Source organism: Mytilus trossulus, chromosome 9 (genome assembly GCF_036588685.1).
Source record: "Mytilus trossulus isolate FHL-02 chromosome 9, PNRI_Mtr1.1.1.hap1, whole genome shotgun sequence".
NCBI classification, from domain to species: domain Eukaryota; kingdom Metazoa; phylum Mollusca; class Bivalvia; order Mytilida; family Mytilidae; genus Mytilus; species Mytilus trossulus.
Genome location: NC_086381.1, coordinates 13,745,716 through 13,770,112, shown reverse-complemented (window position 1 = coordinate 13,770,112; position 24,397 = coordinate 13,745,716). Strand labels below are relative to the sequence as shown.

The 24,397-nt window shown below is 31.2% G+C and overlaps 1 protein-coding gene across 2 annotated transcripts; it reads right to left on the bottom strand.

Moving 5' to 3' along the window:
* Positions 1–1,052: 1,052 nt before the first annotated feature.
* Positions 1,053–23,426, bottom strand: LOC134685174 (protein XRP2-like). 2 transcript variants are annotated; one of them, XM_063544652.1, is made up of 9 exons: positions 23,278–23,426; positions 13,878–13,998; positions 12,310–12,401; positions 10,185–10,357; positions 9,015–9,118; positions 6,690–6,818; positions 5,719–5,799; positions 4,956–5,055; positions 1,053–3,939 (listed from the first exon to the last, which is right to left on the bottom strand). In XM_063544652.1, the coding sequence occupies exons 1-9, from the start codon at positions 23,373–23,375 to the stop codon at positions 3,764–3,766; spliced, it is 1,074 nt and encodes a 357-aa protein (XP_063400722.1). In that variant the 5' UTR covers positions 23,376–23,426; the 3' UTR covers positions 1,053–3,763. The 2 variants fall into 2 exon arrangements, with proteins under 2 accessions (XP_063400722.1, XP_063400723.1); XM_063544653.1 differs by lacking the exon at positions 23,278–23,426 and adding an exon at positions 15,100–15,229.
* Between the last annotated feature and the right edge of the window lie 971 nt (positions 23,427–24,397).

Sequence of the window (24,397 nt, the reverse complement as noted above, 5' to 3'; positions counted from 1 at the left end):
ATGAGTTATTGCCCTTTATAGTAAATTTTTAACAATTTTCATAAATTTTGTAAATTTTGGTAAATTTTACAATATATTTTCCACTGTATCTACTGGACCAAGTTCATTATAGATAGAGATAATTGTAAGTAGCAAGAATGTTAAGAAATGTAAGATCTACAAACACATCCTCACCAAAACACAATTTTGTCATGAATGATCAATCCATCTTTGTCCCACATTTAATATGCACATAGACCAAGGTGAGTGACACAGGCTCTTTATAGAGCTTCTAGTTTTTCATAGCAGCTTAACTGTACTTGCATTTTTCTCTCTCTGAATATTGATACCAAACAAGAATGTGTCCAAAGTACATGGATGCCCCACTCCCACTATAATTTTCCATGTGCAATGGACCGTGAAATTGGGTAAAAAATCTAGTTTGGCATTAAAATTAAAAATATCATACCATAGCTAACATGTGTACGAAGTTTCAAGTTGATTGGAATTCAACATCATCAAAAACTACCTTGACCAAAAACTTTATTCTGAAACTCACACTTTCATTTTCTATGTTCAGTGGACCATGAAATTGGGGTCAAAAGTCTAATTTGGCTTTAAAATTAGAAAGATCATATCATAAGGAACATGTGTACTAAGTTTCAAGTTGATTGGACTTCAGCTTCATCAAAAACTACCTTGACCAAAAACTTTAACCTGAAGCAGGACAGACGGACGAACTAATGAACGGACAAACGGACGCACAGACCAGAAAACATAATGCCCCTCTACTATCGTAGGTGGGGCATAATCATAGGTGGGTCATAAAAATAAAAAAAACAATGGAAGTTTTTTTTCTTCACAGAGCTCCCAAGCTCTTTCATTATTTGTTGGTACCAACTTTCACTGATAAGGAGGAATTTCATGTTTAGTGGACTTATGACTTTGAAACATTCTGCAAACAAATCTATAGAAAATATGTATTTTGTTGCAAACTGAACTTTGTGGTCAAATTTCAAAGAAATAAACGAAAGTAAAAACTACTCCAAATGATGTAAAGACAAAAAGCAGTGCAAGATTTTCAACTATATTTCATCTTCAAGTTCTAATTTGACATTAATAATCAAAATAAAATAATCACAACAAATAAATATAAAATAAAATGTAGTACAAAATTTCAGATCTATGAGCTGAAAGATGGACGGAACATGTTTTATTGTACATGTGACAGATGAATGGATTTTTCTTCAACATTGACATGAATATATAAAAAAATAATGAAGACATAAGCATTGAAATCAGCACAACACATACCAAAAATAAACAAATACAATTTTATAACAAGGTAAAAGTGCCTGAAAAGGAATGTACTTCTTCTAGTTATTTTGGCCCAAGTTCCATGATAGACAAAATGTATGATAAAATTACTAATCAGATATAGTTCAGATGTGGCTTTGAGACATTTCACTGTCATGTAATCAAATAAAAGTCATAGAGGAGATTCTATATATAGATCTTATCAATAAAGAGGGCTAATCTGAGGGACCTAATCTTAAGATTAAATCCAGGTAAATAACAGCACTGTAAATGCTTACCATTACAAAATATGATTATCCCAAAGGAAAAGTTAACTGGTTAACCACTATCCTTGGTCCTAGGAAATTTTAGTATATTTTTAACAAGACTACAAAACAGATCTAGCTGAAACCTTATCAAGCTTCATGTGAGCATTCTATATGCTGTGATGCATTTTTACATCCAATGCTCATCACCTTATACATATAATGGAGATATCATAAATAAGAAATCAAAACCTACATAATAGTGGCAATCAAAATCTAAATAATAGTGGTAAGTAGAAATGTTCCTGACATTGTATCAGGTTTTTTGTCATTAGTAAATATATGATAACTATTTGTACATAAATAAATACCATGTTAAGAATCTTTAGTGGAAAACATTGTAGCTAACTTCTGAACTAAATTTCTATTATGAAGCTTGTGCTGAAACATGGAAACCCATTGTAATTAATTGCACAATTAAATTTAAGGATTGAAAAATAAATGAATTTAACTAGAAAAATAATCGATAAAATATTTTTTTAAACACCTCCAAACAGTACAAAAACAATATTTCACTCCAACAGTAAAATGTAAAACTTCCTTAAAAATTACATCAAAATTGCACTTCTTTTAACAGATGATAAGTATATTTCTTGATTAGAACAATAAACATATGAAATGATTTACTTTTGCGAGCATGCTTCATATGTGAACACTTTTATTCTGAAATATCAATATTTTCATGGCACAAATGTAGACATGTACTTTTATGTTAGAACTAATATCCAAATACTTTTAGAGTAAGACATGGTTTAGCTTTCTTGCTTTGTTTGGATAAATGTTTGCTCAAGCATTGTAATAAAGATATACTGCTACAAACAATATAGATTAGCATAGATAAACCTGTATATATTATGTTAAAATTTGATTGAGCATTATCCAAAATACAATTGTACAGTATACAAACCAAGCAAGCAGGCTAACTAAAGTCTTACTCTATATGCATTGGAAAATTAGCTCTAATGTTTGCAGGCATTTATCATTGGGATTGTTAAATAATGAATAAAAAGTGAAGAATTAATATTGCTGCAATAATACTAACAAAACTAACAAAATGTAAACTTTCATTTTCGAAATGGTTAGATTCTTATTTAAAATTTATCAACTGGGTATACGGTCATAGCAAGTATAGTGTGGAATGTTTAGAAGTCAATTGTAATATGTAAAGTATGATATTATGGTGTCAGTGATCATTCTTTCTGAGTCCAATGAATTATAGAAAAAAAGTGAAAGTAAAGGCTATCTTTTCATTCTCTTAAAATCTAAGATCATTGATTTTTACTTGAAAAAAAATAATTTTAACAACCAATAAAATGTTTGATATTCATAAATACAAGTATAAATAATATAACAAAACTAAGTAATAATGAATGTAGTTGACAACTTCTATGTGAGTAAAGCTGAATAAATTATATTCAAATGTGATGTAACAAATACATAATAAACAGAAAAGAAATTTATACATTTAACTGATTAGGTGTGATGTAACAGAACCAATATTTTGGTGGAAAAAGGAAGTATCTAATATAAACAGCTTATAAAAACACTCTGTGGATTTTCATCTGAATTTTGCTATTAATAAATCTATTCACATCCTACATATAAACAAAATTTTAGGGTAAAATTGCAAATTTTGAACTTTTAGACTTTCAATGTTCTTAGCGTAAACAATTCTTTAAAATTTTGTAAGTGGGATTTTTCTTAATCAAGCCATTTCAAAGTAATGTTGATTTTTCATTATATCATCTCTTTGTTTGAGTTTTTTTGCAATACAAGTATCATTAAAAGAAACTTTGTTCATTAACCATCTTCATGGAACTTAAGATTGAAATGTGTGTGTGTTATTTTCTAATAAACTATTCAGGGTATTTTGATGAAGTTTTTGAACAAATCACCAAAAACCCAGTGAATAAATTGGGTCGGAAATGTGTGGTTATTTCCCTTACCCATTTAGTCATTTCTTGAATAAAGCTTATGATTTCTAAATTTAACTATGGTAAAAGTTAACAAATTGTACTTAATCCTTATGAATAATTTTATAGTAAAATAAATCTACAAATAATGCCAATAAACAGACACAACAAATCATGTGTGATATGTGAAAGTTTGACTGGATAACAATGACTACGAAACTTAAAGTCATAAATAATAAATAACATTTATCAGACAGCCATCTGCATATCTGCAAAGTTATAGAAGTCTTCAATTTGTTTTTCTGCCTCTGATTGACTTTGACTAACGAATACCAGTCCAACTGAACCTTTCATGAAATTTAAAGCTTCTGTTTTACACAACTCTACACAGTCATCACCATTATACTCCATTCCAATCACAGCACCTAATAAAGATAAAAATGTCTGATAAAAAATAAATCTTTTATGTTTAAAAAAAATTATATAGACATATTAGGAATCTGATGTTCAGTAGTTTGCTGATGAGGTTCTTAATGTTTCTTGTTAGCCGTTTTATATATAGATTAGACCATTGGTTTTCCCTTTAAAATTGTTGTACACTAGTCATAATTGGGGCCCTTTTAACTTGCTGTTCATTGTGAGCCAAGGCTCGGTGTTGAAGGTCATACTTTGATCCATTATGGTTCATATTTTTAAATTGTGTCTTGGATGGAGAGTTGTCTCATTGGCACCCATATCACATCTTCTCATATCTATAAAATATTTGAAAGGAGATTCATAGGGGCCTATTCAATTTCATAAACTATTATTTTGATCTTATTTTCACCTTGGTGGATATGTTCCCGACCATATGAGTATTTGGACCATACATGTATGGTCATGACCTTATGGGTATATACTCATATGGTCCGACCGTATGTGTATGGTCGGGGTAATTAACACTCTGTTACAGTTTACTTTTAATACTTCTAGACTCTTCATATGGTATGACCGTTCTTCAAAAAGACGCTATCATATAAATAGATTTATTATTATATTATAATTAAAAGATAAGCTAGATAAAAATTAGTATTAAGTTTCACCCAGTTAATTTTACTTACTTGTCAAAACTATAATAAACACATTTTATACTTATGGTCATTACCGATGGTCAATATCGATTTGTTATTACGAGTGAATGGTTATTATACGCGTATGGTCGGACCATATGAGTATACACATACTTACATGGTCCGGAACAGATACATTAAAAATGTTGACCTAAGTGTCACTGATGATTCTTTTGTAGGCATCATAAGAAGATTTTTGTTTTGGAATAGACATAATGCAGGGTTAAATCTGTGCAATTTTCAAGTAAACCAAAATTTAACATTTTAACTGAACACATGGTTTAAAAAGAATCTAGCCACAAAGAGATATTTTAATATAATGTTATACTAACCCTGCTGTACAATATTATTATATGAATCTGTGTTGAACACACGTTGGGCGTCTTCAGGTTTAAGTTCTACTTCTTTAGTCTGTATGAGTGTACAGTTAGGCTACAAAACAATCAAATTAAACTTTAAACAGCAGAACCTAATAAAGTTTTCTAGCCAAGGTCTTTAAGATGAACGGATAGAGTAATGAGCAGTTACTAGATCTGCTTTTGCCTTTAGCTTTGGAGAAACAGGTAAAAATTTATGCAGTTTAAAAAACAACAACATATACTTATTCTTGATCTGAAAGAAAGTTCTGTCCAAGTTCCTTATATTTCAATAAAGTTTAAACAAAGCTATTGATGTTTTGATATTAATTCTAGACTGTATGTAAATATTAAGTGCCAAAAAACTAAGTCCATTTTTCATAAAATAAAGAAAAAAGAAAAAAAAAACTTTCATAAGTTTTTTGCAAAACAAATCATTTTATTATCAAAATCTATGACATTGACTTTAGAGAGTGACATATATATAAATAGAAAGAGACCTTTCTCTCAATCTATGTGACCTTACATCCAAGTCAGGTTGTAATCTGATAGAGTATTTGATTGAGCATACATGAATCAAATTGACAAACACACGGGTCAAATATTATATGCACTTGCTACTTTGTAGCTTGGGGTATAATACACTTTATCTGAATTGAGCAATGAACCACTGAAAGATAAACAGTCATATGTGAATCATTGACAAGATAGAACTAACAGTATTTAGTCTAATACATACATGACTACTCCTCATTGCATTGATAAAAGAGAATGCTCTGGCTGAACAGCTGCCGTCATTGAAGAACACAACCAGCGTCGACTGTCAATACAAAGGTAACATTAGATTAGTCATGACGAAAAAAATCAAAACAATACAACATAATAACATTAACAGGAAATGCAATTTCAGCTCATGATATTTAAATGTATATACTACTTGAAGGGTAATTAATAATTTAATGTATATATATTTCTGCATACTTTATAAACATGTTTCTGTTAGAACCAACTGATTAGAGAAGTACTTGCATCTTACTGAGAAAGTTAGCTTGTTCTTTCATCAAAATAGAGTTGGTGTATACTACACAGTATGGCTTTTTTCTCATTATTGAAGGCCCTAAAGTTGTTTAATCCTCATCTTTGGTGGACAGTTGTCTCAATGGCAATCATAATTTCTGTTTTTGTTTGGTGATTACTGCTGGTACTTTCAGCCATTTTGTAAACTTTCAAACCCAGTTTAACTTTAATGGAAATGCAAGGTGTATTAATTACATTCCCCAGTTTTAACATGTATAACTAAAACTTTACCAAGGTATGCTGTATATAGATTTAAGAAGATGTGGTATGAGTGCCAATGAGACAGATCTTCATCTAATTCCCAGTCACAATTTTGTAAAAGTAAACCATTTTAGGTCAAAGTATGGTCTATAATAGGGAGCGTTGGCTCACATTGAACAGTAAGCTATAAAGCCTTCAAAGGGCCTGGACATCAAATATTAAACCATTCAAGCAAGAAAATATATATAGTCTTTAGATCAAATATTGGTAATTTTCTGTCATGGTGAACCTGTTTTTTTTGTTTTTTTTAAATTACTGTGTAAATCTATCGCCTGAATTTAGAAAGAATAATGTAAGGCTGGGTTACTAAACGTAATTCCACTGGAGCCCTACAGGTAAATACAGTAGTAAGAGATTTAATCCATTTCTTACCTCGTCCGAAGGTTTCCGTCGATTGCCATGTGTTTTAGGAACTACACTTTTACTAACGTCTAAAGATATATTCATTTTCGAAAATTCTTCTGCTAATGGAATTGACAAAAAATCATCTATTTTAGCATCCTAAAAAGTAAATAACTTAATTTGATATATCAAGAAAACTAGACTTTCAATAAAGTTCTCAATGAATATCATTTGTGGACAAGTGAGAATTTACACATGAGCCAAGGTTTTTTCAAACAATACTGATGCACTATAAGCAAAGCAAACAGATGTTCTAAGAAAAGTGGAGAAAAGTCAGGGAAACTAAATGCAAGAAGTGATGTGTTTAGAAAAAAATTCACACTGTAAACAAATTGAAAGAGCCTCCAACTTATTAACCCTTTTGCCGATGAGTCCCGGTTTACCGGGATTCTCACTTCAGACAGCTGACGATGAGTCCCTTTTTACCAGGATAGGGATACATACAGTGCAAACATGAGTTATCTTCCTTTGATGAATACCCGGATGAAAGTGTAAACATGGCGGTTCCGTTTGTTGAAAACCGTGTCAAAATCAGACGAAAATGGAAATTACTAGAATTTGAAATGAGGGAACATTTTTTTGGAAAGAATATTGAAGAATTGAAGCCAAACTAGTATACTTTTTTGACATAAAATGTCGTTTTATGTACAAAACACTTGGAATGGACATCGTTCAGTGTGAGGAATTTGTTCAGCCTCATATTTTTTTTCAAAATTTTGCCATTTTGGGTTAAAAAAATACGATTTGGGGTCAAAGAGCAGAATTTTGAGAAATTCACAAAAATAATGCCGAAAATTTGAAAATTTGAATATTTTATGAAGATAAAATTATAAAAACATGAACAAAACTGTGAACATGATGTTAGTGAATGAAGTAAATACACAAATAACTACAAACAAGTTTTTATAGGCATTTATTATGAAGATCTCCCACTTGAGTAATAATAGCCAGGGAAGCCATCGTCTCAGAGTAGCTTCTGTCTGAGCAGCAATCGGTGAAAGGGTTAATGTTTTTCATCCGATTGATAAAAAGAATGTATGTTGATAACCAATTCCATACTGTTTTTGATGTGCATTTATAGTTATGTTAAGAATAATGATGATTTCGATAAAATCTTACCTAAAACAATGTAAAATTAAACATAACTTTTATTTCAAGGTCAACATTATATTTTCTCCAAACAAGTTATCATCTGTTTAAATATCGTTATAACAAGTCCAGTTTATTCATTTCAAATATTCAAATTAAGAACAAACTGGCAGTAAAAGAAAATAATTTATAATTAAAAACAGTTAGAATAAAGGGCTGCGCTTTAGCGCATGATACGCCCATTGCTCTTTTAACTATCTTTTATGCTTTAAATGAATTTATATGATCAACTAGAAATAGTGTGAGGCCTGTCAAATACCCCCCCCCCCCCATATAATAAATAAAAATGCACAAAAAAATTGGCACTATTAAGGTCAATAGATATAAACAATTTATCAAAGTTGCATAAAGTTTTGTAAAAGTGTTAGTTATTGTCCCAAACTTGGAAAATCCCCCCTTTTTTAAGCATAAAATTTCATAACACGGAAATGTAAAACCTGAAATTTATAAAAATTGAAAGGAAGCTTACATCAATAGATATAAACAATTCACCAAAGTTTCATGGACATTGGTGAAAGCCTTTTTGAGTTATTGTCCGAAGTGTTAAAAATCCCCCTTTTTTTTATGAATAAAGCCCCATAAATCCAAAACTTCAAAAAACCTGAAATTTATGGAAATTGGTGAAAGTGTTTTTGAGTTATTGTCTGAAGTGTGGACGACGGACAGACGAACAGACAACTGTATACCATAATACGCCCCGTCTAAAGGACGACGGGCGTATAAAAATTAGTATATTTGTTTAGGGGCCAGCTGAAGGACACCTCTGGGTGCGGGAATTTCTCCCTACATTGAAGACCTGTTGGTGACCATCTGCCGTTGTTTTTTTGGGGTTTTTTTTCTTTGGTCGGGTTGTTGTCTCTTTGACACCATTCCCCATTTCCATTCTCAATTTAAGCTATTATAACATTGGAATAAAATTGAGAATGGAAATGGGGAATCTGTCAAAGAGACAAAAACTTGACAATAGAGCAGACAACAGCCGAAGGCCACCAGTGGGTCTTCAATGCAGCGAGAAACTCCAGCGACCAGAAGCGTCCTTCAGCTGGCCACTAAACAAGAATGTATACTAGTTCAGTTATAATGGACATCATTCTTAATCCAAATTATACACAAGAAACTAATATTATAAATCATACAGTTGCCTACCTCTGGTAAGTTAGAGAAATGTTGTTCATCAGGATCTTGAGTGAAATCATGTATGTTTCCCCAGTTATTATTAAAAACTGTCACACCAGCTGACTTAAAATGGTCTAAAATGTAAAAAGAAGGTATTAAAATTTAACATTTACATACACACTGAAATTTTTCTCATAAATAAAGCTTTAACTATAAAACATGCATCTGTGTCTTTCTATGTTGTGATGTTACACTAATATTATTTCAAGTTACAGTGAATGTAGGCGCCTGTTTACATTTTAAACTGGCAGCATTTGTTTGAACCTGTCCTAAGTCAGGAACCTGTTGATCAGAGGTGGTCATTTGTTGATGTGGTTCATTAGTGTTTCTCTTTTCTTGTTTTTTCAAAAAGATTGGTTTCCTGTTTGTATGGTGTGAGACAAGAGTGGTGTGCAGATTTACATCAATCCTCAAAAAGTTTATGTTATAGAATTTTCAAGACTGAATTTAAATTCGAAAAGTATTTATCGATTTTGCCTTTTAATTTTTTATATACTTTATGTAAATTTAGATGCATAAATCATTGTTTGCCATTGGAGACAAGAAGGAGGCAAACTATTCCGAGATCTGAAAGGTCTTGTCATCTCTGCAGCTCAAGAGATATTGGCAATGAATTTCACTACATTTTGTCATGCAATTTTTTTAACATTGAAAGAGAAAAATATTAACACATTATTGTAAAAAAAATGCTAACATTATTAAATTTAAAAATGTATTCTTATCTGAAAATATTGTAGAACAAGAAAAATTGTGTAGATTTATACGATACACATCATTGAAAGTCTGTTCTCCTGGTTAGAGGAACTGTAATAATATTATGTTATAAGTTTTCACACATGCGAAACAAAATATGTATTATATATGAACTGTTATTTTCTCTGTAGCTATGTACTAGGTTATGAGAATAAAATCATTCATTCATTCATTGCTCCGTTTTGAAGGCAGTACGTTGACCCTTAATGGTTTACTTTTACAAATTGTGACTTGGATGGAGAGTTGTCCCATTGAGTGTTCGAATTCAGATATTTGTTCATCTCCTTTTCAATAATTAATTTGTATTTCTTGAATGAAATTGTCTATTTTATTATGAAACATTAATGGCAATAAATATCATTCATTACATATACTAAAATGATATACCTGCTAATTCTGGGTAGAAATATTGGTAACATCCAAACCTCATTCCAGAAGATGCTTCTATAATAGGCTGTGTATTACAACACAGAAATATGTCTATCTTGTTACAATCTCTAGTTCTAAATTGCTGACATGACAGAATGAACTTGCAATTTTTACAATCTCTTATGAATACACTGAAATACATACAAAAAGTTTTGTAAATCTTAAGAAAATTGGCAAAATGAAGTCATGATAAATAATAAGAGACTTAATAAATAATTCTTTGAAAACAAATTTGTAAAAAAGGTTTACACACAATACATTCAGAAAAAAATATCCATAGTATCAAAATAACCTCTTTCGTGTGACATGTTTCATATTATTATTTAGTTTTAACTTTCTTTTGATTTCTTCTTGTTTATACACCCATTTTCAATACCAGGTGTAGCTTTCAAAATTTGGCTTTTAATACTATAATCATGATGAAACTTCAACCCAATTTTTGTGAAATTCAATAACTAGAGGCTCTTAAGAGCCTGTGTCACTCACCTTGTTCAATGTGAATATTGAACAAAGGACGCAGATGGATTCATCACAAAATTGTATTTTGATGATGGTGATGTGTTTGTACATCTAACTTTGCTGAACATTCTTGCTGCTCACCATTATCTCTATCTATAATGAACTTAGCCCAGTAGTTTCAGTGGAAAATTGTTAAATATTGACTGTAAAGGAAAACAACTCCTTAGTGGGTCAATTGACCATTTTAGTCATGTTGACTTATTTGTAAATCTTACTTTGCTGAACATTATTGCTTTTACTGTTTATCTCTATCTATAATAATGTTCAAGATAATAACCAAAAACAGCAAAATTTCCTAAAAATTATCAATTCAGGTGCAGCAACAGGTTGTCTGATTCATCTGAAAATTTCAGGGCAGATAGATCTTGACCTGATAATCAATTTAGATGCCAGATTTTCTCTAAATGCTTTGGTTTTTGAGTTCTAAGCCAAAAACTGCATTTTACCCCTGTTCTATTTTTAGCCATGGCGGCCATCTTGGTTAAATGACCGGGTCTTCAGACACATTTTTCAAACTAGATACCTTAAAGATGATTGTGGCCAAGTTTGGATTAATTTGGCCCAGTAGTTTCGGAGGAGAAGATTTTTGTAAAAGATTACTAAGATTTACGGAAAAATGGTTAAAAATTGACTATAAAGGGCAATAACTCCGAAAGGGGTCAACTGACCATTTTGGTCGTGTAGACTTATTTGTAAATCTGACTTTGCTGAACATTAATGCTGGTTATAGTTTATCTCTATCTATAATAATATTCAAGATAATAACCTAAAACAGCAAAATTTCCTTTAAATTACCAATTCAGGGGCAGCAACCCAACAACAGGTTGTCCGATTCATCTTAAAATTTCAGGGCAGATAGATCTTGACCTGTTAAACAATTTTACCCCGTCAGATTTGCTCTAAATGCTTTGGTTTTTGAGTTATAAGCCAAAAACTGCATTTTACCCCTATGTTCTAGTTTAAGCCATGGTGGCCATCTTGGTTGGTTGGCTTGGTCACCGGACACATTTTTTAAACTAGATACCCCAATGATGATTGTGGCCAAGTTTGGAGTAATTTGGCCCAGTAGTTTCAGAGGAGAAGATTTTTGTAAAAGTTAACGACGACGGACGCGGATGATGGAGGCGACGGACGACGACGACGGACGCGGATGATGGAGGCGACGGACGACGACGACGGATGATGGAGGCGACGGACGACGACAACGGACGCCAAGTGATGGGAAAAGATTACTTGGCCCTTTGGGCCAAGTGAGCTAAATATTGAGAATGAAAAAAAATATTTTCAAAACATTGTCAAGGTTCTGCCATAGTTCGACAAAGTAATTGACTTGTAACAAACTTTAACCCCATATCTATATCATATGTCTCACTTAGGCAACATAAATGTGACAGGCTCCACAAAAATCTTTTACAGCAAACTTAATGTTAATGTTGGCAACCCAGTAGCAACTTCCTTGTTCCTTTTTAAATTCCTTTAAAATATCTGGCAAAATCTAATAGTCTTTTATATATATATAGGAAAGCTTTTTCCAATTTTCATTCTCAATACTATTTGTACTAACCTAGATTTAATTGGTCCCAAGAAGAAATTACAATTCACACAATCATCTATATTTATGGCTGCTGAGTGGTCAAATACATAAATATTACAATTCTGTAAGGAAAATAATAACAATTAATTTCTGATATCAAAAGAATAAATCACAACTGTTAATACAAAGGTTTTTATACCCCTGTTTAATTAATGACCATATAGTATCTGAATAACAAAATAACAAAATAGAACAAGTTTTGTCTGCTTTTTGTACCTTTTTGATAAAAAAAAACTTATACAAATTTATAATCTGCATTTATACACAGTAAAAAAAACCCAGCATGTTGAATGTTTCTCCTTTTCTATACTGCTTGTCATTGCATTGATTAAAACTAATGCATAGAAAAGCAATTCTATTTATTCTATAATAAGATCTCAAATTGGTTTCAAAATAATGTTATCTTTATGATGATGTTATCTCTACCTTAAAGTTAACCACAAGCAATGTACAGTAATGTCCATTGATAATATATTGTATTTTAAATATAACACTGCTTTGAGCCTGGATTAATATATAAACTTCATTGATGTATTTGAGTAAGAGTTGATATAACAATGATAATCAAGGTTTATTATTCATCTTTACCCCAAGAGAGCAACCATTGATTTCTAATTCCTATCCAAGCAACTTTTAAGTAATTTAGAATTAATTTTGACATAGTGAAACAAACAAAGAATCAATAAAGTTTGACATGATCAACAAACATTTCAACAATCTCTCTAATTAAAGTAACGGCCATTGATCTCAGCAGGTAGATTTCTATAAATTATAAAATGGAAAGTAAGTAGTTAATGAGATAGACACCAATCATTCTAGTGCTTTATGGCTAGTCAAGGTCGTTAAAAAACCCCATAAGGAATTAGAAAGACAACAGGAAAGAATTGGTGAAAATATATCGGATTGTACCATACCAGACTGTAAGGAGTTGACCTCTTGCTATAATAAACACAAGCATATTTTACAATTATAATTTTTTCTTAAAAATATTTTGGACCAGGGGGATGAGCTCAGGGGCCTGTTCCTGCTCCTTTTTGTGGAAAAAAATTGGTTGATTATTAAGGGATTAACTGAGGCATGACTTGAGTGGGCCCTTCTTAGGCAGTCAGTGAGTCAGTCCCCTCTCTTTATAAAAAATTCTGGATTAGGGAATTTAGGCACTGTGGATTACACTTTACACAGTTAAGTTGTTCACAATAAGGTATATTTCAACTTAACATAGAACCTACAAGTATGTCATTCTCCTATATTGGTGTTTAGATTAAACAGCTTCAGGACACTCATCAAATATCAAAATAAACAACAGACTGTCCAATTAAGCACAAAAAAATATCTACTGTCTCTGATTGGTCAGGTTTTATACAATATTTTTTTGTGTTTTGGGACCTTAATGCTCTTCAATTTAATAATTGTTTGATTTTTAAACTATTTTGATCAGAGCGTCACTGATGAGTCTTATGGAGACAAAACGTGTGTAAATTATAACCTGAAACCTTTGATAACTTTTTTAAGTGTTTCTAAAGATATGTCAGTTTTACCTCACAGTTTTGAACCAGAAACTGTTGACCATTGACTGTACCAGGAACTCGGCCTAGAGTAGCATCTTTCTGATCTTTAATGATATAATCTTCTTTTCTCAATCCTTCCCTTCTCTTATCCCTGAAAGTACAAAGTCAAACACTCAAATTCCTGTTCAAAATTCATTCTTGTATGTACATAAATGAAACTTTGCAATTTTTATCAAAATAACATTCATTCACAAACTGCAGAATATTATAAAGATTTTTTTTTAGATATTATTGCCATGGGAACCATCTCTGTGGGCCCACTGTAAATAATGTGTGGCAAAAATTTGTATCTTTACCATAAGACATGGGGTTGACAACTGAAACCAAAGTTTTTGACCTCGGCCTTTGATCTAGGAAAATGTACATACATGATGACACACACTCTGGTGTTGGTTAATATACATGTCAATTTAAATATAAAGTAAGAAATTATAAAGTTTTTCCAGTAGGGCTGACAAAAACCAGGGTTTTATGAGTATTGACCAACCCAGTGAGAAATACAAGGAAAAGCCTGTTTTTACTGGGTAATATAAAATATTGCCCTAAATCTTATAGAGGAGTCATTGATCAAACACAAATGCAATACATTTGAGATATTTATAAAAATGTTATTAATTTATGTTGGTAGGAGAACGATTATAAACATTTTCCCAAGGCATATATATCTGCCTCTAATATATATAAATAAAAATCAGTTAACCTAACTTTGACTTGTCAGCTGAGACATTAAATCATTGCTAATTAAATCTTTGACTTGAATTTAAAACAAAATTAGATTTGTAGGCATGAAAATGCAATGATATAAATGTCAAATGTATTATAAATAAGCTTTACCACCCCTCCACGCTTTCTTTGTGTGGGGTATCAAATATACATTGTAACTATCTGGATTTTATTCATATACAATGTATATATATATAGGTAAAATGGATAACAAGAATAACATTAAGATATTGGGTAGTGCAACAGACCAAACTAAGTTCCTGTTTTCATTTATCATAAGAAATTAGTGTTTAAATTCAATTTCCCCTAATATTTTTGCAATCTCTTTTATTGGTCCTGGTAATTTTCCTGCGTCTTCACTTTATTGAGCAAAATTATCGGTTAAAACTTTTTCAAGAAAGAAGCAAGAAAACTTATGAAATAACACTACTATCAAACCTAAATTAAAATAAATGCAATATTATTTTACCTTTTCTTTTTGGCATGATAAGATTTCCATTTTCTACAGTAAACTGTAAAGCAGCCAGTTATCATATTTTCTTCCATTGAATTATATGACAACTTTTTGGTATTTTTAACAATGTTTGTTTGTGACACTTGTTTAATTAATTTGATATCATATCCTTAAATATGCTCTTTGAATATGTTTTTGGTTTTTCACACTTCACATTAAATACAATATGAATTGATACACAACTGACATATTTAAATATTTAATATGTCAATTTTGTAAGATAACATTACAATTCTCTAAAGAATATTTGAATTGCAAGTCATTTACAGCTGTAATTCCAATTGAAATTAGAACTTTGCTCCACATTAAAATACAATATGTTTATTATGGTTATTATAAACAATAATTCACAATGTCTAATACAAAATGCTCTCCTTAAACTTCATTTTGTATCTTAAAGCTGTATGCATCTCTATGTGGTTTTTTTCTCCTGCAGATATGTTATCTAAGAATTCCACACTTAGTCTAATAAAACTAATAGGATTACAAATAAATCATTAGATAACATACAATATTCCTTTCATCAATTCATGATTTGCCTCTTTCTGACATAACTTCGTCTTTTATGACCAGATACCTTAAGGATTCCATTAGTATTAACTATTCCCTTACATCCCTAATAAGCTTTGAACATGCAGTATTTGCATCATTTTTTATTTTAAACAAATGTCCTATATATTGACATCTATACAACTTTCTATTGAAGTTTCACAAAAAGTCATACCTTTTAACAATATCTATTCATTTTCATAGTGATTACAGAAAAGTATTGAAACCAAAACTTCAAATAACAAACATGACAAAGAATACCTGTTTTCCTTTTATTCCCTGATGCAATACATTATTCAGGATATTGTTTCATTAACCAATCAATTTCCTGACGTCATTATTCCGTATTCTCCCAAGTGGATTACTGTGTAAGACTATGTAAACATTACACAGATTCGTAATTTTGAATATTGCTAATTATATCAAATTTGAGTACAACGGAATTAAACTGTATCAAACATTCATTTATCTGTTTTCCAATAAATAACCACTTAAATGTGGAAGGGATGCATGAGTTGTCTATTAATGAAATAACGAATTCGAGTAAATCACATGTAAAGAATTTTTCAAATGCAATGAAAAGCAATAACATATTTATCAATCATTTTTCTAAACTTTCCCAGAATGACCTGTTGATTATTTTTTTAAATCAACAAGAAGTTAGTTTGATCACAGTACAGGTCAAACTTTAATTATGTCAAATGTTTTGCTTTCATCTGAATTTGATATGGTGATGTCACTATAAAGGACAGTTTTTTTTCCAAATCATTGAAAAGAAAAGGAAAATGTGAACTAATACATCAAATCTTTGTAGTGGTTATTTCAAGGACAGTCTATACTAGTATAGAAAGTCACGGAGTGGTTGGATATATCTCAGTAATTGCAGAAAAAAAAGACTTAAAAAGAACAATTATAGAGACAAGTATATTTCTGCATTATGAATAATCATTTTCGGTAAGCAGAAAAAGACAAAAACTTTATTGCATTGAGTTTAATTTATATCGTTAACTTCATTTCTTTATAAATAGTTAAAATCTTTTGAGGGTGCAAACTATTTAAGCTTCAAAGTGAACGCATATATACAAGCTAAGTCATACAGTAAAGTGTGCAATAAAAAAAAAACACAAATAAAAGAGTTTCAAAGCTATTTTTTCATTGTCACCTTTCTGAGCTAGTGTTGTATTTCTGCAATTGATATCAATTGGTTGAAATTGTTGCAAAATCTTGATTCAATGGCTGGCTGCACACAAAAAGGGCCTCATTCAAGTTGTTGAGGGGGTTATTAAAAGTTAGATATTACATCTTTAGTTATTTATAGAGTTTTATGCTATTTAACAGTCTAAATGATTTTTTTACAACTTTTTTTTTAAAACTATGAGACTCTTGATTAATAAGATTGATATAATGTTTCAAAACTTCAGCTTGAAGCAGGTATATTGACCTACTAGTATGTGTTTTTTTTCATATAGAAGGGTTTTTGTATTCAACCACATAATTTATTTACTATCTACAAAAGGTATTTCCTTAGAAATTAATGTTTCCTTTGAATTCACTTTCAACAATAAAATTGAGAATGGAAATGGGGAATGTGTCAAAGAGACAACAACCCGACCAAAATAAAAAAACACAACAGCAGAAGGTCACCAACAGGTCTTCAATGTAGCGAGAAATTCCCGCACCCGGAGGCGTCCTTCAGCTGGCCCCTAAACAAATATATACTAGTTCAGTGATAATGAACGCCATACTAATTTCCAAATTGTACACAAGAAACTAAAATTTAAAATTCTATTTTATCTTGCTTTGAAGCTACCTTAGTAAGGTATAATCAAAAGATAATCAACAATGTCTATAAATTATTCATTATGCAGTGCTTTTTATTTCTATATTTAGAAAATTACAGAAGAAAGCAATTAGAGAATTGATTGCCTATTCAAAATAGTATCTTTTTATGGTGTGTCACTTAAAAGAAACACAACTTCTATTTCTGCTTTTATGATTATAATTTATTTTTATCGTGACATATGATAATAAAGTGAACACATTTATTAACATTTTTATGATACAAATTGTCTGATATCAATCAGCATTGCCATTTAAGATTTGTCAGAAAAACAATATACTGAATGCATATTGCATAAAAAAATCCAATATTTTCTGCTTAATCAATGGATATGATTCCAAAGAAAATTACCCATTCAAATCTATTTATACAACATGTACAATATTCTTATGCAATACATTTGTAAAGAAGATTTTGATTGGACATCTGATCAAACAAATTAAAAATATTTTGATTGTCAGTCAGAACTCAATAAATATAAATCTGCTTTTGACTCAGGTATAAATTTGTAGATTCAAAGATTTGTCTCCCTTTAATTTAAGTCACTTTATGACTTCAATAAGTCATTTAGTATTAAGCAAGAAATATTTGACCTAAATTCAAAAGTTGCAAATATTGACTCCTACAATTTGATACAAAATGTAAGTTACAGACCAGATGAGCTTAAAATGAATGAAAGTCTAAGAAAACCTAAATAGACTTAGATAAATTTTGTGCTAAGCATAATTCATTGCTGTTAAAATATTTTGTCATATTTAGTGACTATTTATCATATGGTTAGATTTGTTGATCTGACATAATATTTTAAATATGTGTCTTAACAAGAGACATAATAAGATTAAGACTAATAGCTATGAGCTATCTTAGACACTTTGGTCAAGTTGAAGTCTTTATATTTTTGACCAAGTAAACTTATCTTCCCCACTGTACATGTTGTATAAAGCCTGTAGAGTGCCTCCCAATACTCACAGTGTATGCTCTTATATACAAGATAATGGATGTGTATCATGTTTATTCATGCAAGAGTTGCATTTCTGCCCATCCCAAGTCAGAAACCCACAATCTTTGTTAGCCATGTATGTTTTTGTAATTGGTTCATTTGAATTTTCCGGATTTTAATAAGACTTTTAACTTTGGCATTCATTTTGCTGAACTTAATTTGTATACATCATTGTATATAGGAGCCAGCTGAAGCCTGTCTCTCAGTGCAGGATTGATCAAGACCCCGTTGGTAGTACTGGGTTTCCCCTGGGTCAATTATTTTTTTCGCCACCTCTTTGGTCAAAACAATATATTTTTCGCCACTTATTTTTTTTTTCGCCAAGTAACATATATATATATTTTTCACTTAAAATTTACCCCCCCTTAAATAACATGAGTTTGCCCAATTGTTGTCTATGATTATTCTCTCAAACTTATCTTAGAGTCTACATTGTAATTAATAAACACTAAACATTTACTTTTTAAAAGAAGAACTTTATTTTTAACTTAAAAGGGGGAAATTTATTATATTATGAGCAACTTTAAAAGAAGGGGTCCACTTTCTTTTAAAAATAAAGAAGATATAAGTCCCAGAAAGAACAAAATTCTAGGACATGTTTTAACCATATAATACCAGAAAGATGTACAGGGCCATAATAAATAATACCTACCCAGAAAAAAGCTGCCTACTCAAATTCTTTTATAATGTCCTGATTTGAAGAATTTTTTTTTAATCAAATAGGCATGAAGACTAATAAACATCTGATACTTCAATTTCTTTTTTTGTTGAGAAACAATTTTGATCAAATGAAAAAACTGTACTTCTGGTTGATGAAATGCCGACTGAATGATCTTCCTAGGAAAAATAATTATGGTCAATTATGAGGTTTAACCCTCTTGCTGCCAAAGGGACATTTATGGCTTCTACACACAAATCTTGATGATTGTGTAGAACGTCAAAGGTCCATTCTAACGTCGCAATACTCAGGGGCACTGACAACGTCAAAAGACGGCGTCAAAAGGATGATTTTGGCGGGAATGAAGCAAACTGAATAAAAAGCTTTAAAAGTATACTTAAAACGGATGTCAAGAAATGATACACGATCATAAGCTTGTTAGTACTATAATACCAACTTATTTATCGTATTTACTAATTATCTAGTTCGTCATTTACATGTAAAATGTTGCATTCTTTCGAAAAATTTGTTTTTATGTTTTTTTCGAACATTTATCAATCAGAATATATCTCACATAAATCAATAATCGTATTCCTAGTACATGTAGATAACCTCTAAAAAGGTAACTGTTATACTTGATTACACGAAATAATACATGTAATATTCATTCATACTGGCTTTATTTTAAAAAACCTGGATAATTTATTTAGGGCTCAAATACCACGATTGAAATCTCAGTATTTTTTTTGTCAAAGTACACACATGTTAACCGATGTACTTGTATTGCCATACGATATTTCAATACATTTTAAACCTGTTTCATGATGGAAGCACTGACATAAAAATATTTATTTTCATTCGAAATGGGAATGTTAAGATAAATGTGTAGGAGACAAACAGATTCTTACACTGCAACAAGTGTATTACGATATTTCTCCACTTGAGACAGTTAAATTTTATTATTTTATTTTTTTCTGGCATTTATGACAGAATTTTTACTTTGTAGGACCCACTGCACTGAGCAATAGATTTATGGTATATTGAATTTCAGACGTCCTTTATATTGCATGAAATATTTGCCACTGAACGTTGAGAAGAGAACAATATATCAATTAACAGATTTTAAAGCGAATAATTCGTGTATGTCAATTACAGTGTGTACTTTATCATAGTAAATGAAAATGAATTATTATTGATTCAGGTTCACTTGTAGACGATAGTAAATTAATTTTAGAGAATTTTTCCCCTCGTTTTCACTATGTTTTTTTTAATTCGTATTCTCTAAAATTTTAAGCAATAAGTGGTCAACAAAATAATAATAACATGATTAAACTAGAGGCTCCAAAGAGCCTGTGTCGCTCACCTTGGTCTATGTGAATATTAAACAAAGGACGCATTTGAATTCATGACAAAATTGTGTTTTGGTGATGGTGATGTGTTTGTATATCTTACTTTACTGAACATTATTGCTGCTTACAATCATTCTATCTATATTGAACTTGGCCTAAGAGCTTCAGTGGAAAATGTTAGTTAAAATTTACAAATTTTATGAAAATTGTTAAAAATTGACTATAAAGGGCAATAACTCCTTATGGGGTCAATTGACCATTTAGGTCATGTTGACTTATTTTTAGGTGTTACTTTGCTGTACATTGTTTCCCTTTACAGTTTATCTCTATCTATAATAATATTCAAGATAATAACAAAAAACGGCAAAATTTCCTTAAAATGACTAATTCAGGGGCAGCAACCTAACAGCAGTTTGTCCAATCCATCTGAAAATTTCATGGCAAATAGATCTTGACCTGATTAACAATTTTACTTCCTGTTAGATTTGCTCTAAATGCTTTGGTTTTTGAGTTATAAGCAAAAAACTGCATTTTACCCCTATGTTCTATTTTTAGCCATGGCGGCCATCTTTGTTGGTTGGCCGGGTCACGCCACACAATTTTTAAACTAGATACCCCAATGATGATTGCGGCCAAGTTTGTTTAAATTTGGCCTGGTAGTTTCAGAGGAGAAGATTTTTGTAAAAGATTACCAAGATTTACGAAAAATGGTTAAAAATTGACTATAAAGGACAATAACTCCTAAAGTGGTCAACTGACCATTTTGGTTATGTTGACTTATTTGTAGATTTTACTTTGCTGAACATTATTGCTGTTTACAGTTTATCTCTATCTATAATAATATTCAAGATAATAACAAAAAACAGCAAAATTTCCCTAAAATTACCAATTCAGGGGCAGCAACCCAACTACAGGTTGTCCGATTCATCTGAAAATTTCAGGGCAGTTAGATCTTGATGAACATTTTTACCCCACGTCAGATTTGCTATAAATGCTTTGGTTTTTGAGTTATAAGCCAAAAACTGCATTTTACCCCTATGTTCTATTTTTAGCCGTGGCGGCCATCTTGGTTGGTTGGCGGGGTCACCGGACACAATTTTTAAACTAGATACCCCAATGATGATTATGGCCAAGTTTGGATTAATTTGGCCCAGCAGTTTCAGAGGAGAAGATTTTTGTAAAAGTTAACGACGACGGACGCAGGACGCCGGACGACGCCGGACGCCGGACGCCAAGTGATGAGAAAAGCTCACTTGGCCCTTCGGGCCAGGTGAGCTAAAAATAAGCAAAATGAATATGGATAATAATTTTTTTTTAAAGATATTTCCTCACAGTATTTTCTACTTTAATACCTAATTAAAAAACGAGAATAAATATTTTAGTAGTCAATAGGTGGTTAAGAATCACTTGACAAAGATAAAACATAGTCGCCTTCAAAGCAAGTATAGCAATAGGTATATTATTTTCACTTCATTTTAAGACAAGAAAGATAATAAAAATATATATTCCAAGGTTCAAAGTTGTATTTTTAAATAATGTTGTATTAAAAACATCGTTTATGACAATCTTAAGCATAACTTCCGTAAAATTACTTATACATTGCTTTTTATAATAACGGCTACATTGACGCGGGAAAAACTATGGATGGCGGGAAAGCGCAGTTCTACATAGAGACACAAGTTTTGCAACGTCACAGATAAGAAACGTCAAGATGCTTTTGGCACGACAAAGCAAGAAAAAAACTTGGCAGCAAGAGGGTTAATTAACGGATTAGTGACCCATGCGATGGAGATAAGCTGATTTTATTGTAATTACAACTTGTTAAACCTGTTGCAAATTTTAATTACCTGGAGGTCATAAACTTGTCAAAAACAAAAAGATTTTATAGGTAGATTTATAATATTTTGATAGAAAAATATTTTTACACTTTCAATATTTACGAGACGAAATTGATTTGAAATTCTTTTAGTCAATGCAAAAATCTTTTCATAAATAACGAAAGTGAAGAGTGCTAGCAAATTCACTTTTGACATACTTGGGTTGAATAAATGTATTCACACTTTTGGTTTTTAGCTGAATCTTGCCTCCGAATGACCTTAGATCTACTCCGAATCACCTTTTGACGTCAAGCAACAATTACTTTTAAATTGTGACGTCAAATATTTTAAATTATGATGTCAAGTTTATGGGAACCTGTGTGATTTTACATAATGGCGGACAAATTTGCATACAAGTGTTAATACGTCTATTACTACAGATGATTCCAATAACAAACATAGGCGAGTTATAATGTACACCATTCTGTAGATAAATTGTTTAGATTTACGACATAAGTTTTAGTGGGGTTGACAACAGAGAAATTGGTATATGATGGATTTTCGTGACTGTCTGACATTTTTCAATGTAAAGTACCTTGTGTTTTATTGAGGTATATAGGAATTTTTTTTCTGAGACAAGTGCCTCTGGCCTGATTGTAAAGGGCATTTCTACCCTCTTTGATTGGGTTGTCTGTTTCATTGTTAAAGACTTGTTGAAAATGTGCGGTGGTATTGAGTTTCAGTTTTAACTGTTTACGGGTTAAGCTTAATTTGAGGAAGTATATTCTGGTTGGTGGTCTGATAAAATGATGTTGATGCATGGATTTGGTGATTCTTCTGAGTTCAGGTATTTTCACCTGTCACAAAAGACTGAAAAGTATCAAGTGTAAGTATGCTGACATTTGACAATTTGCACTTGCCATGAAAACTGCTTTGGCTGTTCTTCTTGTAACTCTTCGTGTCTTGGTCTTCGCCATAAGAAAAGCTTTGAACATATACAACCCATTTTTCTGAACATGAAATATCCTGCCGGCTAACGGTAAACAGGAAGTGTGAAAATGACGCATGACAGGTGCGCAACAAATGCAAAAATACCTGAACAAAAATCGATATTTTTCTTTGAATAGCAATAAATAATATTGTCATATCAGGATTCTTCTATGAACAACTTTAATTATTTACCTTACTGAATATATTTTGCAGTTGCTTCATTTTCGATTTCATTTAAGAATTGAATGCTTCTTTTTGTAAATTTATTGGGTGGTAAAAGCGTTGACCGAAGTACATTTTGTATGAAGCGCGGAAGCGCTTCATTCTAAAAATGTACGCACGGTCAACGCTTTTACAACCCTATAAAGTTTCAAAAAGAAGTATTCAATACTTATAATTACATTTTTTAAGCTAAAATCATGAAAACACGATTTTTATCCAGTTTTATTTAATTCACCTGTGCACTTTTTTGTGGGACCTCGTGTCATCATGCATGATAAATGTTATTGTCTGATGCAATTGTTTACGGAATAAGATGTTAGCCAATCAGAATAACGTATTATAATGAAACTTACATCTAATGTAATTATTTAAATTTAAAAATAAAAAAAGGGGGAGCACAAATTGGGGAGTTCCGATCCCCGATCCCGGATCCCGTTTACTGTTTAGTCAGATTCCCATATCCCGCTTACACTACGAACGTTATTGTTATTTCCCGGGTCCGGCTAGACCTCATTTTCTGTTTTCACGACACAATAATTTGACTTTCCCGTGTCACGCTTACCAAAAATTGCAAATTTTGTGCCATATCTAAAAAATTGGCAATCAAGCGTCACCCTTGGACCCTTGGACCCCAATGAGACCCACTTTCAATATCTAACAGTATTAGGTATGAAAAAAAATCTGGATTCAGAATATCCTTCTTGTTATCTGCTTGACCTGAATTTTTTCCCCAAAAAAATTATTAAATTGGGATCAGAATATTTACCCCCCTAAAAAAAAACCTTTTGAAAATGGTCGTTCCCTATATTTACAATTAATACTTGATAT

Excerpts from the sequence above, each read along its gene's own strand:
- LOC134685174 (XM_063544652.1), bottom strand. The coding sequence starts at position 23,375 with ATGTTCAGAAAAATGGGTTGTATATGTTCAAAGCTTTTCTTATGGCGA. Across the intron at positions 10,358-12,309 it reads TTGGGACCAATTAAATCTAG|TGTATTCATAAGAGATTGTA; the intron begins GTTAGTACAAAT and ends TATGTATTTCAG. Across the intron at positions 5,056-5,718 it reads ATGCAATGAGGAGTAGTCAT|CCTAACTGTACACTCATACA; the intron begins GTATGTATTAGA and ends ATTGTTTTGTAG.